Source organism: Tachypleus tridentatus, chromosome 10, assembly GCF_004210375.1.
Source record: "Tachypleus tridentatus isolate NWPU-2018 chromosome 10, ASM421037v1, whole genome shotgun sequence".
In the NCBI taxonomy this organism is placed as follows: Eukaryota; Metazoa; Arthropoda; class Merostomata; order Xiphosura; family Limulidae; genus Tachypleus; species Tachypleus tridentatus.
Window position 1 is genome coordinate 72,981,663 of NC_134834.1, and position 20,523 is coordinate 73,002,185.

The 20,523-nt window shown below is 35.0% G+C and overlaps 1 protein-coding gene across 13 annotated transcripts in view; it reads left to right on the forward strand.

The window, feature by feature from the left end:
• Window positions 1-20,523, forward strand: part of LOC143229560 (uncharacterized) — a 135,618-nt gene that overhangs the window by 25,693 nt on the left and 89,402 nt on the right. For 2 of the 13 annotated variants that reach the window (XM_076462062.1, XM_076462065.1), the window contains exon 1: window positions 20,264-20,439. The exons of 7 other annotated variants lie outside the window; for them this stretch is intronic. In XM_076462062.1, the coding sequence (XP_076318177.1) occupies window positions 20,386-20,439 (54 nt within the window). In that variant the 5' untranslated portion in view covers window positions 20,264-20,385. Of the gene's footprint in view, window positions 1-10,417; window positions 10,469-20,263; window positions 20,472-20,523 lie in introns of those variants that run through there. 4 more of the 13 variants (XM_076462072.1, XM_076462066.1, XM_076462063.1 and 1 more) reach the window with 3 other exon arrangements.

Genomic DNA, 20,523 nt, shown 5'->3' on the forward strand with positions numbered 1-20,523 from the left:
ATATTACAATACAAAGGCACTCTTCTGGTAGCGCATAACGTTAATCACTTAAAAGCGTATTACGTTCCTCTATCTCAGGTTTTTTTACTTTCCTTGAAATTTTCGTTTGGTTTATGTTAAGCATAAAGCTACATAATAGAATATTTCTTCTCACAGCAGGAATCAAATCCCAATTTTTAGCATTATAAGCCCTCAGATTTGCCGCTGAGATACTGTGGGACTTTTAAACAAACAAACAAAAAAACACTTCACTCGTCTTTTCAAGAGTAGTTCTATCATTTTGATAAATGTTCTAGATCCAACTTGACATTCTGTTTTCTACGTGTTGAGAGCCTTGGAGTTTTTGATTGGACATTGCGCATTATTTTAGATAAACATGTATATCGGCATGAAATAAGTTGCTACAGGAAATGTTTACAAAGAAGACAAACAGAATGGAAGTGAATCGTACATTCGTTGAAACGTACTATTAGTTCGTGAGAAACATAAATAAAACAGTAACAGAAGGTTTTCTGAATGCAAACGATGCTGATTTTTTTTAACAAAAATATATTTTACAGTATAGGTTAGACTGTCCAGTGTAACAGCTATAAATTGTTTTGTATAACACAATACAATTTCCTGCGATACAAGAATCTTACAACCAAAATAAAATGTTAGGCTTCTCGGTTGATTGGGCACAAACTATTCATTGTATTAGAGTCATTGTTCTCCACTGTGATATACATATAACACAATGACAACATTATCTGACTGACAAACTATGAACAATATAAAATACGACATGACGTGCAATTCACTAAGTATTATTTCTTAAAACTACTTTTTGTGCCCAGTATTCTGTAACTTCCAAAGGTTATGCCTGATATTCAGTTCTGTTTATTGTTGTGGACAAAATAATAATGGTTAACACTTCATTTATTTCATTATTTGTATATGTAAACAGAATATTACACTAAATCATGATCATAATTATCATAGTTTTGTATATATATATCGCGAACCATGGTGTCTGTTCTCTCTCTCTCTTGTATAGGTATTTGGGTATAAATGTTTATCTACCCAGGAGGGTCAGGTTTCGTTAACCTTTTCTCCTTCCTTGACATTTTGGTTTTACAACTGTCAAGTGTATTTATATATGGTACACGAGGGCCAGAGTAACCCGCACTTACTCAGGCCCCTTTCAGAGCAATGTTCATGCACAATCTACACTACACTTGCTGCAAATAAATCATTTCTCTTATAGTTCCATAGATTATTTGCACTTTCATTAGTTAGGTATTAACTATAAAACGTTTACATAAAAAACCCTTTCAATGCTTAGTAATTTTTCCCTAAACTAATGTGGAGTCTAGTTTATAGGTGGCCTTTTCTTTATTTAGAAAATATATATTCACTGGGGAAAGGTGCTTAGATTTATCCTCACCATGTAAACAGTACTGTCCGGACGTTTGTCTGTTCTCCTGTTTAAAATGGCCGCTTCTTACGCTGCGTTTGGAAAGCTGCGCACGTAAACAAAGCTCAACAATCACTTTTGAAATGACGGTAAAAACAGACATGAATAATGTTGATGCCAAATTTTATTTTTCAAGCAGGATATTTTATATTAAATTGTTAGGACTTAATCACCCTGTAATTTACATTTCAAAATGTGATGTAAGTTACAGGATATAAAGGTAAGTTTACCGTATGTTATGTTGAGCTGTTCTTAGCATGTCTGAAGTACTCGACAATTATTTTGTTGGCAGCATAAGGATCTCTGAGTGAAATTAAGAGTGCAACATAATTAACCTTTTTAAAGTCCATGAAATAATTTAAATTGATAAATTAACTTGAACTTTTCCCAACGCTGAGAATGAGTGCTTACGTTTCTCACCAAAGGTAAAATTGAAAATCTATGATATAATATAATTCTTTATTTTATTGGCTGTACCTCTTTTACTGTTTCGCCTATTCAAGACTCATCAGCGTAGCTTGGACTAGCAAACCAAAAATACGCAGTTAGACCTCTTATAACGTTAAATTACACGTAACATGTGGTTTAAAGTCCTTTAATCATGATTAAACAGTTATTTCGATATGTAATATGAAGTAATGATTTAGGCAGAAGTCATAACATTATTCATAGGCCTAAATTATTTTAGTTTACTTTATTGGTGAATAGAAAGGATTAAAACAACCAGTAAATGTTGTGTATATATTGCCGTTACAAAAAGCCTAGTTGTGTTTCTTTGGTTTGTAAACCCAATCTGTACTGATGAACCTCGTATAAATGTGACTGTAGTCCACAGTAAAAGATAAGGTCAAACAAGAAATGCGTTAGGCCTTTTTGTCACAGATTTTCTTTTCAATTTTACCTTTGGTGAGAAGAAAAATATATCTGTAACGTGTATATAAATCATTAAATACTTGTCTCAATAAATAATATGAAATAATGATTTAGGCTCAATTCAGCATCATACACACACCCTGAGTTATTTTAGGTTACTTCATTAGTGACTGAAAAGGTCCGGTTTGTTTTGAATTTCGTGCAAAGCTACCCGAGGGCTATCTGCACTAGCCGTCCTTAATTTAGCAGTGTAAGACTAGAGAACTGGCAGCTAGTCATCACCACCCACCGCCAACTCTTGGACTACTCTTTACCAACGAATAGTGGGATAGATCGTCATATTATAACGTCCACACGGCTGAAAGGACGAGCATGTTTGGTGCAACGGGGGGATTGATAACTATAAAACATGATAGCTGTATCTGTGTTATATCTACAGTATAAATTGTTGCCTTGTAGACGGTGTTATCTTGATGTTGACAAGAGTGGCGTCGTTCTGTTTGATACTATTACAGATGATGCGGGGTTATTGCTCGACAGATAGATCTAGTCGTGAAAAGCAGTAATTAATGTAATTTGTAAGTTATTTGTTACTGATTGAGCACCCTTTTAGAGCAAAGAAAACCTCAGACTATAAACCAGATATAAAGAAAAATCTTTGCGCTATTGGTTGTGTGATAGATGGCTTGAAAATGTATTTGAAAAACAGTTGTCTGTAAAATACTTTTAGTTGTTATGTGAGGTAGTCAAGTACAAATATTTTGACGCTTAAGGTAATAGGTAGCAGTATGTAAAAAATACGTTGTAATACGAGAATGGAAGATATGACTCTTGTCTGTATATACAAGTTATCGTCAAAATCATTCGTGTTTTAAACTCATTAACATCGTTAATATATGTTGTTTATGATTAGAAAATATCGGTTTTTATATATCCTATACAGCATGTTTGAAGAATACGAGGAATATGTTTGTGTTCTGTAACTATCTTCACGCGTTGCTCCACTTTCACGTTATTGTGATTTAAAAAACAAAGCTCTTATTTAGCTCTTCTTAAATATCAGTATTAACACGTCTTGTCAGGAAGCCGAATGCATGAATGATTATATCAATTGTTGGATATGCAAGACTTTAGTTTAAGAGCTGTTATTTAATGATTTGTTATTATAGAATTCGTTACTTTTCATAACAAGTGTAAAAAGTTAATACTTAAAAAGCGATAGTTATGACAAGCGTCTCTCGTTGTGTATGTAGTTTAATTGTTGTACTGGGCTTTTGTAATATTGTTGATGTCATCTTACTGAAAGCATCTAAGTTTTCTCTTTATGTTTAATATTAGTGTTACAGAAATTAAACACATTGCTACACAATGAGTTATTCGTGCTCTACATACTACAGGTATGGAAACCCGGTTTCTAGCAAACATATCGCTGTGCGACTGGGATGCGTCTACTTGCACGTGAGAGAAGAATTCTGCAAAAAAAAGGAGAGACTTCAATAACGTAAATCACTTTCGACTTCACGTATTTTATTCTAGTAGTTTTTCATTATCGTATTTAACTGTAGTTGTCTTACGTCGTTGTATTGTACCAGTCTTTGCTTCGTTCAAAGGTTCAATTTGAAAATTTATTAATGATGAATTAAAAAAAAAAACATTTTGCACGCATGAGGTTTTCATTGCTAGGCCTGATAACATTAGTATTGAATGAAATAAGTGAGGGTGGACAAGTGGAGAAAGTGTTTCAAACCAGCACTAACTTAATGTGCTGAAACAGTTATTTCGAATACGGGTAAACCGATATTATAATTTTCAAGCTGAAAAATGCAGCGAAGGTATTAACGTATAAATTAGAGCAAAATCGTACGATCTTTCATATCTGGTAATGGTCAACATTAAATATTATCATTTTTCAATCATCAAAAATTTGAAGATACAAAAATACCGTAACTATAAGTTTGTCTTAACAAGGATAGGGCATGACCTAATGGCTAGTTAGATTGGTTGGAATCGAAGGTTCCAAGGTTCGAGACGTGAATACAGCTTTAAGCTCCTTATAAAGATGGCATTCGATTTATTCAGGTTAAACCTGCTGGCTGGTTGTATTCCCTTTGGTCAATGGATACGTCTATAGCTGAATCCTTTCCGGCTATCTGACGTGAGCTTTAACCCATACGTACGTAAGATGTCGCTCAAGGTACGAATTCCAATTTTGTTTTGATCAGGTTTTTTAGACAAAATATCTTCAAGAAAAATGACTGAATAAAACGTACTTACTTATTTTTCATCAAGTTACTGATATAATTTAATTCTATATTTTAAAACGGCCTCTATTAGTGGCTTCTCTACCCATATCAGCCGTTTCTAAATACACTGCTGGCCAAAATCTTAGTCAATGATCATAAAGAAAAAATATGCATTTTACGTTGTCAGACTCAACCATTTATTTGAGTAGAGCTTTGAAAGATGAAAATAAGAAACGGGAAAATAAAAATAAACATTTTTAGCATTTAATAGGGAAAATGTTAATACTATGAAATTAGCCTAAATACTAGCTGGTCAAAAGTTTATGACCATAGCAAAAAGAATCCCTAAACAGGGTAGGAAATGCCCAACAAGAAGTCTCAGTAGTGAGTTGCACGGCCGTCATTGCGAATAACTGCAAACATTCACTTTGGCAAGGTCGACATAAGCGTTTGTAGAAGACTGGCTGGAATTTTATTCCAAGTGGTGAAGATGGCTTCACGAAGATCATGCACTGTTTGGGTTTGACGTTCATTTCTATAGACTTCCCTTGCCATCCACCCCCAAACATTTTAAATGGGGTTTAGTTCGGGTGAACACGCTGGATAGTTCAAAAGAATCACGTTATTCGTCATGAAAAAATCCTTTGTCCTGCGGGCACTTTGGATTGCAGTGTTGTTTTGCTGAAAGATCCAGTCATTTCCACACAAGCGAGGTACTTCAGTCAATAAGGATGCTCCCTCCAACATGCCAATGTAACCAGCTGCTTTTGGACGCCCCTGTATAACCTGAAGCTCCATTGTTCCATCGAAGGAGAAAGCACCCCAGATCATGATGGAATTTCCCACACTGTGTCGCGTAGAAAATGTCTCCGGTGGGATGTTCTTATCGTGCCAGTAACATTGGAAGCCATCTGGACCATCCAGGTTAAATTTTTTCTCATCAGAAAACAAAACCTTCGTCCATTTTTCTACGTCTCATGTTTGGTGCTTCTCAGCAAAGTTTAACCAAGCTGTTTCGTGGTGTGGAAGGAGGCGTGACCTTTGAAGACGTTTACGGTTTTTAAAGCCTTTCTCTCGTAGATGCCGCCTTATTGTTCTTGAGCTGCATTCTGCGTCCGTAAGGGTCTTAATATGGTTCGACGATCGGCTGGTGTCTTGCCGGACAACCTGTCGAATCCTCCTGCTCAACGGCGGCGACATTTTCTTGGGCTGATCACTTGAAATTCTCGTTCCGTATCCCTCAGGTTCTTTTAAGAAATTTTCAACAGCAGTTTCACGACGCTCAATCTCACCATCGATGGCACGTCCAGAGAGACCTTGCTTTTGCAGCTCGATAATTCTGTTACGTTCAAACTCTGTCAACTTTTTAGCCTTTCCCATGTTTTTACCCAATGTAACACAGGAGATATCAGTGGGAGATGTTGACAACGCTTATGCTTGAACACAAATGACTAAGTTTCGTTACGTGTTTACCGATTAACGCGTCATTTCAGTATGGTCATAAACTTTTGACCAGCTGGTAGTTAGGCTAATCTCAGTGTTCACATTTTCCCTAGTAAATGCTAAAAAAGTTTTTTATTTTTATTTTCCCTTTCTTATTTTCATCTTTCGAAGCTCTACTCAAATAAGTGGTTGAGTCTAAGAACGCAAAATACATTTTTACCTCATGGTCATTGGCCTTAAGATTTTGGCTAGCAGTGTATATAATTTTCTCTACAAGTCATCACGGATTATAATTTAATTCTATACTGATAATCGAAGCTCGTAACTTATTAAATAACTTTTCAGAAACGTATGGTATAGTTAAAATCGTACAGTATATCTGCTGTGGGTTTCGTTGCACGAAGTTAATTGTTTAAAAAGAAATATTGCTTCTTTGTTATAGAATTCAACAAATAATTTTACAAAGTGTTTGATTTATTATAAAATTTAAAGTACGAAATATTGCTTGGAAATTCCAGATGAAAGACATTTTACAAATTTTATTTTCTTAATGTGATGGGAATTATTGAATAAAATTATTAACTATCGATATGGTTTACACAACAAACACTATTAATTCGGAAGTTAATAACAAGTACATAAGTGCTGAAACTTTGTAGAATGGACGACAACTACCTGTTGTGGAGACACAAGTGTAGAGGACGACTTTTCCAAAGTCCTCCGCCTTTCGTCTTCAGGTATAAAACAATATATCAAATAATACATAAATGCTGCTGTAGATGGCGCTAGACAAAGTAGCCGCTTGTTGTTTCTGTTTGTAAATAAAACGTACTACTATTTCGTCAACCTTGTTTATCGATTAAGTAATGTTATAATGTTACGATTACAAAAAATTAAAGTATTTGTTATTTGTTTTCTCTGTTATAAAACATCTTATCATAAAATAAGTGTGCAATAATTACAAAAATCAATGACAATGTTTGTTTTGTAGGAATAGTAAAATGTCCGTTGCCACTAGTGTTGGCTCGATGATTATTGACGTTATAATAGTTTAAGAATCCATTATTATAAACAAAAAAAAAACGAACTTTTATCTAAGAATTATTCTGGTTTACATTTTTGCTTGTGCTTGTTATACATCAGAAATTATTTATGCAAGTTTTTTTTGGAACAATCTAATTATTTTATCAAACAGTCTGTTTTCTAGAAAACGCTCACTAGGTGACAGTACATGCGTAAGGGAAGCGAATCTCGGACAATATGTAAATAGTAATAAGTATTGTAATGAATATCATGAATTACAGGCCACATCTACTGAAGATGTAGCTGATAGATGCAAATTGCACCTAACATGGACAACAGAAATTACAAATGAGATGATTGATGCACATAAACTACAAAATAAATGATTAACAAGTGCAGAATATAGAAAGTCTGGTTAATAGACATAACTGTATAAAGGATTATTAATATACGTTGTCATTAAAAACTATGGTTAATAGCCATAACCATATGAGCGATGGTTAATGAGTCTGACAGTAGACGGAATGGTTGATAGACAGTTATAGAGGAGGTGATTGATACATATAACTGTAGAGAGAAGGGTTAGTAGACAGTTTGTTTGGCCCCCCCCAGTGGCTCAGCGGTATGTCTGCGGACTTACAACGCTAAAAACCGGGTTTCGATAACTGTGGTGGGCAGAGCACAGATAACCCATTGTGTAGCTTTGGGCTTAATTCAAAAACCAAACAACAACAAACAACCATCAGTTGGTTATTTCGCCCCCCGCTAGTACAGCGGTATGTCTACAGATTTACAACGTTAAAATTAGGGGTTCGATTCCCCTCGGTGGGCTCAGCAGATAGCCCAATGTGGCTTTGCTATAAGAAAAAAACACACACACGTGAAAAGAAGAACAATTTTATGGCCCGGCATGGCCAAGCATGTTAAGGCGTGCAACTCGTAATCTGAGGATCGCGGGTTCGCATCCCCGTCGCGCCAAACATGCTCGCCCTTTCAGCCGTGGGGGTGTTATAATGTAACGGTCAATCCCGCTATTCGTTGGTAAAAGAGTAGCCAAAGAGTTGGCGGTGGATGGTGATGACTAGCTGCCTTCCCTCTAGTCTTACACTGCTAAATTAGGGACGGCTAGCACAGATAGCCCTCGAGTAGCTTTGTGCGAAATTCAAAACAAACAGTTTGTGTGATATACGTGGCTAGAGGGGTGGGTAATAGAAATACCTATAAACCAGATGATTAATAAGGACAACTATAGATGAAATAGTTCATAGATTTTGTAGCTACATAAATGTTTTTGATAGACACAGCTGTAAGGGGACGGTTGATAGAAATAATTATATATGAGATGGTTGATAAACATAACTATAGAGGAGATAGTTGATGTTCTTACACTTTTGCTCGGCATGGTCAGGTGGTTAGGGGACTTGTCTCGTAACATGAGGGTCGCGGGTTTGAATCCCCGTTAGGCCAAACATGCTCGCACGTTTAGCTGTGGGGGCATTATAGTGTTACTGCCAATCATACTATTCATTAGTAAAAGAGTAGCCCAAGAATTGGCGGTGGGTGGTGGTGACTAGCTGCTTCCCCTCTAGTCTCCCACTGCTAAATTCGCCCCAAAGTTACACGAGAGCTACCTGCACTAGCCGTCCCGAATTTAGCAGTGGGAGACTAGAGGGAAGGCAACTAGTCATACAGTAGGTAAATAAACAAAAATGCTGAACACTTTGGATATAAGATGTAAGAAAAATATAGGAATATAAAGAACAAAAATAGAAAGTATAAGAATATTTTCCCTATTTTAAACAAGACAATCAGTTTTCACGTCGTAGATGGTCAAAGAGTTACGGTTTAATGTGTGTAGTAGTTACAATGGTGTGTACCGTAGGGTACGAGACACAATCGCAAAATAACAATTTTAAATTACAAAATACGTTCACTACACGTTTTATTTGATCTTGGACAATAATCTTATGTAGGAGTTGAGTACGTTATATTAAAACAACCTTAGAGCCTCACCACATCGTTAAAGTCTGTTTCCTTTATTCAGACATGCTCTATTTTATGACAGTAATCTAGACAATATTCATGTAGTGTAGTTTTTATTTAAAAAGGACTCCATCGCAAGAATGATGTGTCCAAAACACACTCTGCTATAATACGTATCAGAACTAAATATTAATATTGTTCAGTGTTTCACATATACTGAGGTATCTCAAAATTGATTACTTTATAGAGAATTTGTAACAGCTCTTTTACAACAACGACAAAAAAAAAGTATTTGTAATCACAGATCATAATGGCGTACGGCGTATTCAGATCGGGGATTTAGATATATATTCGTTTTGAGTTTCCTTACTTATTAAATATATTTGATTATAAGTTACAGCTTTTACAGTAAGCAAGATTTGCTTTTAGAACAGGTACGACGTTTCAATTGATGGTATGATCATTCTCAACGACTCAACTTTTAACCCTAATACTAAAACCTCCTTTTCCGATAAAATATATGAACTTGAGAATGATCACAGCAGCGATCGAAACGTCGCACCCGTTCTAAAGCAAATATTGCTTACTGTAAAAGCTGTAATTTGTAGCCCCCCCTCCAGTGGCACAGCGGCATGTCTGCGGACTAAGTGCGTGTTTTCTTATAGCAAAGCCACATCGGGTTATCTGCTGAGCCCACCGAGGGGAATCAAACCCCTGATTTTAGCGTTATAAATCCGTAGACATACCGCTGTACTATTGGGGGGCTGTGGATTAACATCGCTAGAATCCGGGTTTTGATACCCGTGGTGGGCAGGGCACAGATAACTTATTATAGAGCTTTGTACTCAATTGTAAACAACAAATATAGCTTGTAATAAAAAAAAAAGGATCATATGGATCAACTTTAACCAGCAAGACCATTCAGAAAGCGACCTGCAACTGGTCGTAACTAAGCCATGGTAAAAAAAAGAAAAAAAAATATGGCGTTGTTTAACAGGTGAAAATACACAAACACAAAGGCCGTATACATTACATACCCCAAGCAACAACGTGCAACTTAATCAATAGGGATCTCTGTCTGAAAAGCGATACAAGTTGCTTTCACGATATATCCGCTCATTTATCATGTATAGCAGCTGGAGAACGAAACGATTCTTCATTCTATTCCATATGAAAACATACCTGTCAAGTCGTCGGACGCAACGCTTGTAGACAGACTTCTGTGGGATTGAATCGGTAGGATGGAAGTTGGAAAACCGTCTATCTCGTACGGTAGATAGAAAATAGAAACCCGTGAGGGGAGAAGGTGCGTGCTTTAGATGTGGAAGTTGTATGACGAAAACGTCTACAATGAAAAAAAGAGAAACTGCGGTACAGGACTACTCTTAAGATGTATAGTCGTCAATAAAATATGACTGGACGTGGCGACATGGACTGTTACGACAAGGTGAGGCTCCAAAATTGTTTTAATGTAATGTGCTCAAACTTTGTAAATGTATATATTGCTAGAATTCAGTAAAATACATGGAAAAGAGCACGACTCTTTCGTTTCTTTTGAATTTCATGCAAAGCGAAAATCACTCTCATAACTCAACATGTGTTTTTGTCAACTATTTGTCCATTTTAAGAAGAATGCAAGAGATTCATATTGTATTTTTCTATTTGCTAAAACGTGGTGTAAAATGCTTTCGAAACAATGTTAGTTTTGTGTGTGTGTGTGCGTGTAAGAGAGAGAGATTCGACCAAGGAAAGAGAGAATTGTTTGTTTCTTTCCTAAATAACTAACAACTGGTATACAGTTTTATATGTAGCATTATCAAACACACCTATAAATTTCTTCCCGATAGAAGAATAATGAGAAAAACCTGTTCAGTGTGAACTGACTGCTTTAGTATTGATCTTACATTAACCAGAAGGCGAACCTGCTACAAAAATAGCTTACAAAGCGTGCTCTGTTCTCCAGCTGAGCGGCAACGAGAATAAACAACATTTTAAGGTGCAGATAGTGGTGATGTTCTGGAGATAAGAAGTAAAACTTTTTTATTTTATAGCCGAATGCTCTCCAAAACTGAAACACCTATTCTATCAGTTCCTTTTTTGACTGTTACACTTGTTTAAAGAAAGCCGGTATCTTCATCTCCGTAAATTGAAATATGTTTCATATCACATTAGTATGTCAGTGACCATTAAATTTAAGAAGATTTCCAGAGAGATTGTCCTTTTGCCCAAGAGCTAAACAATTACATTTATAGCTATACAATCGTTTCGAGTAAAGCAAGCGAGAACTATTTTCGCTACATAGGAAATGTAATACAGTTTGATGTATTTTCTATCCGTTGTTCATTGGTCAAGATATGCCATCGTCACTGAAGATCCTTTGCAATTTTGCGTTCATTGTTTTCAGTATTTTATGAATGTTTTAGTTTTTATATTCTAATCAAGTCTATAATAGTTGTACTATCTGACATAAAGTTTTAGCTCTGGATTTACAGAAACGAAAACTCACGAGCAAATAATAAAACTGAAATTCATAAAACTTTGAAATGTACCCTTTAAACACCTGCGCACCTGGTTGTGTCGTGCTCCATAAAGCACGTCAAGAAATTACCGTTCAATAAAAGCCCTGAAGAATTCCGCAATGCAGTTATGTCTGAACTGGTATAACAGGTTTTATCTGTCAACAGAAATCATCTTCTTTTAGTAACAAGTTTCAAACTAATTTAAACCAGAAAGTAACTGAATGGAACTTCACGTTTACCGTGTAACCCAAAAATCTTACTTTGAACTTATTGCTCTATATCATATATTTACAATCTAACATTAAAACATCGATTTGAACCTCTTGCTTTGTATATGACCTTTACCACGTAATCATGGAAATCCTAGTTTGAAATGTTTTTGCTTTATATTTTTTGTCTTCTTCAAGCTTAACCCCTAGTTTGACCTTTCGCTTTGTACCTTAACTTTAATATAATTTAAGTTTAAATGTGTCAATGACCTTACTCAGTAGATCTTATTAAATAGTATTATTATGCTTTAAATACATAAATATACAAATGGAAATGGCTGTAAAAGTTTGCGCTAAATCTCTGGTAATGTGGAATGAAATCGCAACGGTTATTGTGTGAAAATTTATAAACGTTGTTTCATATTTTAAAATATATATATATATAGTGTCTAAACATATATATAAAGCAAGAAACAGGATAAATCATTAATCTGATAACACCGGCTCCTATACACATAAAAACACGTGTAGTCTGTTGAAACCTTGTATCGTGGTGTAGATTTACTGACGTAGTGAATTCCTACACACTAACAAGTACCCCCCCCCCTCCGCGTCCTTCTCATTTTCCCATAGAAAACATCTCGGTTCTTTCACGTGTTGTACGTATTTCACTAATTTTCAGACGAATGTGTCTATCAAGTGTAACAGACCTCTCTTTCACGTGGTCAGTGAAATGTTTTCTGTTTGAACTGTAAGAAGTGCATGATAGGGAGGCCAGGCTAGAAGCTAGCGTCTAAGACCAGAAAGGACAACTTACTGTGTGAAGTTAAGTCTAGAACGACTTGACATGGCTAATTGGCTCCAAAACATTATCTATCGTTGCCTATATCGTTTTGAAGCACGACATGTATTTCATTGCATTTTGAAAACTTCCTTGGAGTTTAGAATGTTCAGTGTTTGAAATACGTTATTTAGATATCGAGACTGATTTTCAAGCATGTTAAAACACGTAACACAAGGTATCAGGGTTATTATTTAAAACGTATTAAGAGGCTTAGCCCATGATGTCTACCTTCTCCTTTTAAAGTACACTGACACATTTAAACAAAAATATCGGGATTGTCTTCGCAAAATATATTAAAAACTTAACCGAAGAAGCTAATGCTCCCCGGTAACATTAATTGTATTTTAATATTTTAAAAGAGAGGATGTCAAAAATGGGCGTGGCAAGAGTGGTCAGATTTTCCAGATTACTTTTTAAACAAATTACTGATAAATATTTGTTTTTGTTCTGGTGAAATATTGAAACAACATTTCGCGCCTAGGCATATAATAATCCGCGAGTCTAGAGTGTCATTGCAAAATGTATAGAGACATTTAATCAAAATATCAGGTCATTATTTTATGTAGTATTCAATCTATACATGCATAAAGGGCGATGAAAAACGACGTAATAAGTAAATGTCGAGATTATCAAGGTTCGAGTCCACGTGAAGTACTTGTTGATACATCTGGAGGTCTTTAAAAGGCCGTTATGATAACCATAAAGTAAACTCACGTATTCTAGTAATCAAATATTATATGCTAATTATGGTACTGATACCCAATAAATCGGAACTAGAATTAAATATATTTATTCAAATAACTAAAGCTAGTGAAAGAAAACAGTTGCTTCAGATCATGCTTGAGCTACGTCAAGTCTTCCTTTTTCTAATCTTATTTCCTATGAACTCTTATCTATCATGTTAAAGATTGGATAACACAACAATATCCGATTGTTGAAATTAATTGTTCCTAAGTAGATTTTCCAAGATAGCTGAATATATATTTACCGAGAAGATGACAAGTAGCGTCAGCTATTATAAAATAAGCGTAATATCGTAGCCTATAATTTTAAATTTTTTTAACCAAACCATGATACATTTATTTCTCGACTTCATTCTGTACGTGGAATTGAGCATGTCTGTGTTATTAAGTTATTCTACAAAAATGTACAAAGGGAAATATACCACGAAAGAAACAATTTGAACCAAAACTTTGTGCATGAACGATATAAGTCTATCATACATTATCGAAACTTGATCAAAGCCAGGGTCAAACTCCTGCAGAAAATTGTGAGTAGCCTGCAATAGGGTGTCCACACATTAGTAATCAGTATAGTTCTTTTGATTAACTATTATTATAATACGTTGAACTGGAAAATACTGCTAATCTCATTGTTATTATTTAATAAAAGGTGTCTTTTTAAATGCTGATCTTGAATAATATTCGCTTTTATTGCACGCGTTCACTCGAGTGCTTTTCAGCGTCATTCCAATATCATTTATAGGTGCCACTTGTCAGTATCAACACGAGGCTCGAGTTTCTAATAATCGATATGACACACGTGCACGTAGAGTAAAACTACTGGTCAACACTCCTGTTTGTTTATCGTAAAACTAATTTGACACACGCGTATGCAGGGTAAAATACTGGTCAACATTTCTGTTAGTTTATTGTAAAATCAATCTGACACACACAGATGCAGGGTAAAACTACTAGTGAGCACTTCTGTTTGTTTATCGTAAAACTAATCTGACACACACGTATGCAGGGTAAAACTAAGGATCAACACTTCTGTTTGTTAATTGTAAAATCAGTCTGATATTATTGAGACTGTTCTTTACAAACTCTCTTAAGTTACATGTCGTAAACAATCCTCAAGTCGCTAAAACAATTATTAACATTAATTTTAAAGTGATTTCTAGATAACGGTTTCTATTAATGAAAGTCTGGAATATAATGGAAACATAAACCCGTCACTTCACGGCCCTGGCCTGATTTCTGTTTTGTTTTTATTTAATATATCTCACACGTGTTAAAAAGAAACTCATCCAACACGTACTACATGCACATATGTATATTAATACTTATTAGGCCTGATGTTGGTTTCTTAATAAACATAGTAAGTGTAGATACAGATAAGAGTATATGGAAAGTTAGTTTTACTGAAAATGTTAACGTCAAAATAAAATTATTCGTTGTTATACACAAATTAAATATTAAAAATAGAGGTTTAGTGAATGCTTTTGTCAGTTTCATTAAATGTTTTACTTTTTTTTTCATTTTCGTTTTACCGATTTACTTGTTTTTATTAACAGAGCCACAAGTCTTAGTGATATTTATCTTTCAGTAAAATCTAAGTAAAATATTGTATTGATTTGTTTATATTTACGCTACATCTGTTTTTCTCGATCTTATGGTAATATACTATTTTGAATTTATATTGAAATTATATAATTTTATCTAAAAGATCGTAAAATCGTTAGTAATTTGAATCTTCGATGTATGCGCATGCGCTATGGATCATTAACAGGATGAGAATAAATAATAATAATATATGTGTGTGTCTTTCACAATTATCTGTATTACACCAAAGACGTGCGGGCGATTACAACTCTGGTATTATTATAGTAATTCTGTAACGGATCAATCTAAAATCATGCCATTTTTACAAGAGTGTAGTTTGGATTGTTTGGAAGTTCGTCTAAAGGTTCACGAGGGCTATCTGTGCTAGCAGTGAAAGACTAGAGGGGAAAGCAGCTGGTCATCACCGCTTATCTCCAACTCTTGGTCTACACTTTTATCAACGAATACTAAGATCGATCGTCACGTTATAACACTCCTACGGTTGAAAAGGGCGATCATGTTTGGCGTTATGGGAATTCGAACCCTCATTATCAGACTGAGACTCGAGCGCCATGACTGTCTCTTACAAAAGTCTAAACAGTATAATTTTAAATTAAAAATATCTGCGGACACAACATCAGAGGTTTGGGGATATTTCGTCTGTCAGATATAATCGCAATATTATATGCAAAACTACAAAGATAGCTACAAATTGTACAAGAGGTTAGGAAGAGGGTGATAAAACCCATAATGTCCTACATCCTGCGAACAGTCACCATCTATAACCGGTTGTTGGCATAACAGTTACCACAAAATGAATAAAAAGAACTAAAATCTGACATCACCAACCACCTTCGATTTCTATCATAAAATATTATCCCTCATATTGCAACCTTCAAAAACAAAAAGTATAGAAAACTTGTATATCATAATTTATTTCTCTCAAAGAAGATCGCCTAATCTTCATCCTTGTGTAATTACTAAGTGATATCAATTTAAGATATTGAATTAAGAATTAAATAGCCCTATTATACTGTTTAAGTAATACTGGTACATCCTTCTTCCTGCCCTATGTCTATTAAACACAATGTATAAAAACTAATCGATAAAGCTCCACCACCCATAGCTGTAATAAAACAATAATGTATTATGTTATAAACTACAAACCCACGCTTATAATTCTAGTATTCCTACCTCCTCTCTTAACAATAACCCGATTCTTTAAACAGGTAACGAAAACCTAACAATCTGTTTTCTACATGCGTACTTATCGAACGGAAAACACATTACACTTACTTTTGTCACCCAGTACACGTTAATCATACAAAATAAATATTTAACAGCGAGGATATCCACTTATGAAACAATTCATTTCAATTTTAACAACAGTATATTTAACTAGCCTTACTTATTATCGTGTTGATTGTTAGTTTTGATATAGCTAGATAGCTTGTTCTTATACGATCAAAAATATAGTTGTCTAAAATATAAATATTCATTTATTTATGTCTATCGGTAATAGATAATAAAGATTTAAAATAAGTGTATTAATATGTATACATGCATCATATACACTTATATATAATTAAGTTACGTAAAAATAAAAGCAGATTGAATAAAAAAGAAGAATAGCTGGAATTTTATACGGTATATCTATACTTTAGGTGGAATATACACTAAATTTAATATTGTAGGGTAAGGAAAATTTAACTAAGTAAATAATAAATAAACGTTTTTTTTTTTAGTTTATTAATTTACCTTTACTTCTTTACAAATTTATATTTTATATATATACGCGCGTGCGCACCAAGTTCTCATCAAATATCATACATCTGACGTCCATGGTTGCATCCCACAAACTATCGGCTATTGTATTGAAACGTACACACATGTAATGTACATACTTAACCGGGCCCGGCATGGCCAGGTGGGTTAAGACGTTCGACTCGTAATCCGAGGGTCGCGGGTTCGAATCCCCGTCGCACCAAACATCCTCGCCCTTTCAGTCGTGGCTGCGTTGTAATGTGACGGTCAATCCCACTATTCGTTGGCAAAAGTTTAGCCCAAGAGTTGGCGGTGGGTAGTGATGACTAGCTGCTTTCCTTCTAGTCTTACACTACAAAATTAGGGACGGCTAACGCAGATAGCCCTCGAGTAGCTTTGCGCGAAATTCAAACAAACGAAAAAACATACTTAACTACTTGTATGGTTACAATATTTTAACAAAAATGCTTGCTTTTATACATAGGACATTTCGATTCACTTTGCACTGCAAAACACTATAGACTTTTACCAAGTTGTTGGCGAGTATGACGTTTTTTCTCAAATATGAAGAATTGGTACCATACATTTGAAACTTACAAAAAATTATGACTTTCTAGTTCAACCCTTTTGATATAAAATATCCAAACTTCTTAAAAATTACCAGTTAATAGAAGCACTAATGATTCGTTTCACAACACGCACGGATAACACTGGGGAACACTCATTTTGTTGCATTTAAAAAAAGACCTTTCTATAGTCAATTTGAGTGTGTTGATTTCAAATCTGAAGTCGGTTTTTGTCTGCAAGCTACAGATTTTATGCAATTTGAATTTCAAAATATGCCTTGTAGGCACGCTTGACGAACGAGGATATGTTACGTCTCTGACGATTGAGTGTGTAGCATCCACATATGTAGCAGAAGGCATCAGGCTTGTTTCTGCAATGATATCTATTTTTGGAAGCCATGTTTGATCTGAAACAAAAGAAGAATGATTAAAATATTAGAAGCTATCTATATATATGGACGTGAAAATGCTTATACATGGTTTACGCAAGTTCACATTTGTACAATTTCATTAACCTCAAATTGCATACAAACTAGAGCTTATAGAGAAAAATTAATTTCAGATTTGAAATCAGCGCCTAAAACACCTTCAGAATCAGTTAAAATATCCAATGCAACTCAAAGTTACTGCAAAAGTGTTCCCTGTGTAATTTACTAATGACGTAAGGATCGGTTTCATGGTCTTGTAACATGGTATTAAAAGTTCATAAGCTCTTCCAGGAACGCTGAATTATCAGTTAAAGAGCGTAGCCTTGTTCCTTTAAGTATGGAAGGTATTGTTCTTGACATATACAAGTTAAAAATTGTTGTTGTTGTCGTCTGTAATTAAGAACAAACTATACAATGAGCTATCTGTACTCTGCCCATCAAGAGCATTGAAACCCGGATTCTAGCGTTGTAAGTCAGCAGATATACCGCTGTACCACTGAGTGGCTGTTAAAATTTAAAATGTGTTTGGTGAAACTCTGAACTAATTGTTATGTTGCCATTATCCCCTTTGCTTCTAAACTTAATTATCATGTCGCAAAGGAATAATGACGACTTGCACTGTTTAAAACTGAAACACCAAAACTTATCTGTAATTCAGTGTTTGATTAATTACACTTTTTTTTGTATAATTCAGTGTTTGATTAATTACACTTTTTAAAACTCAAAACCCACAAACATTTGTGTAATTCAGTGTTTGATTAGTTACATTTTTAAAATTTAAACATCTGAACTGATGTGTAAATGCTGGTTTTCGAGTGTTAGAACAGAGGTTACAGAGTGTTGTACTCCAAGTGCATAAGTATAACATGTTGGTTGGCAAGTGGCATCTTTTAAAATATAACCATCAGTGGTTTTGCATAGGATATTGATCAACAGTTTAAGTTCTAAAAATAAAAAAAAAACACGATCGGTGTTCGGGCGAGGTGTTAGACATGATGATGTATGACCGAGATGTCAGAAAAGGTGATGCATGGTCCGAGTATTAGTTATTAAAATGCATGACCCATGTTTTGCGTACGAAAATGCACAGTCTTGGTATTTCATATGAAGATTTATGATTCGGATGTTGAATATAAAGGTGTATGATAGGTATAGGAAGATGTATAATCTGGGTGTTGTACATTAAAAGGCATAATCTGAGTGTTTCATATGAAGTCTTACGATCCTGGCATTAAGATATAAAGATGTACAATTCGAGTGTTAAATATTAAAATGCATAGTCTGGTTATTTCATATGAATATTTATGATCCGGATGTTAGATATGAAGATGTATTATCCGAGTGTTACATGTGAAGTTGATCGACCGATAATAAGGAGGGGGGGAACCGTAACAAAACTAATGTGTAAACTGTTGTTAAGATGTCTCATGAATAAGAACTTTTATCAGTTGTTTTCTCCCACGCTCAATAATCTTCTAATTACCCGTAGTAAGTCTACAAAAGAAACAGAATAGTGATTTTAGTACCATTATGGTTTACCCATTGATTGTAACTCTGTTTAATTATCAGCAAAGCTATCTTTAATCCAATTTTTTTTTTCCGATACAGCTGAAACGGTGATGGTGTAGCAGCTGGATGATCGAAATATATGTTGACGATGTTACACGAGGAATTACGTCTATTGTTTTATATACGGCCCGACATGGCCAGGTGGGTTAAGACGTTCGATTTGTAATCCGAGGGTCACGGGTTGGAATCCTCGTCGCACCAAACATGCTCGCCCTTTCAGCCGAGGGGGCGTTATAATGTTACGGTCAATCCCACTATTCGTCAGTGAAAGAATAATTCAAAAGTGGGCGGTGGGTGGTGATGACTAGCTACCTTCCCTCTAGTCTTACACTGCTAAATTAGGAACGGCTAGCGCAGGTAGCTCTCGTGTAGCTTTACGCGAAATTCAAACAACAAATAAACATCATTTTTAACTTGTTAAATAGTGGTACATCTGTGATCAATCAATAACAGCAGTGAGGTAAAAAAAGTTTAAATATCTTTTATTTTTTTGGTCGTTTTCTGTCGTTTCAGTTCTTTATGTGGGGTTTGATGTTATAACTACTAAAAGCACTCTTGAACACCTTACATGTGAAACACGTCGATAATTTAATATCTCTCTTTGGATTAACGGTAAGTTTACGGACCTAAAATCTTAGTTTCGATCCCCCCGAGATGGACAGAGTACACGTAGCACAATGTTATTACCTTTGCGCTAAAACAACGATAATCTAAATACACTTAGGTATGCATAGATATAGGGATAAATTATCATAGTAAGATTCTCCAAATAAATAATCGGTTAACTCTGTCTTCGAATTATTTTGGGATCAACACTTCAGAGTGGTGTGACAATGGGAATTGAACAAAGTGAAATAATTATTTAAAATTCCTCTGCAAAGCTGAGTTACTTATTATTCGTTATTAAGGGTGAAGTAGATATGTTCTGCTGTGTACCAGGCCGTCTTCTTTTCTCAGTCAGTGCGTTCTGCTCCGCCAACAAGGGTAATTACCAGGGGGCGCTGCTTACATTCTTATGGTTCAGTGGTTATAGTGCATCATCATGTTTGCGTGAGCTCGATCGTCTTGAACACGCCAAAACCGTCCTTAGTGCGACAACTAAAGAAAGGGAATTTCCTGGATATTATCTTACGACATCGAAATGCGCAAGTTTTTCTGTGGCTCGGGAATTTTTAAGAAGAAAAAGCGTAGCCAGGCAAGTTTTTCTAAGCGATTTGGGTACTACTGGTGAGGTGAAATTGATTCTTTGTCTGATATTGTTTAGAATGTTCAAGAATTA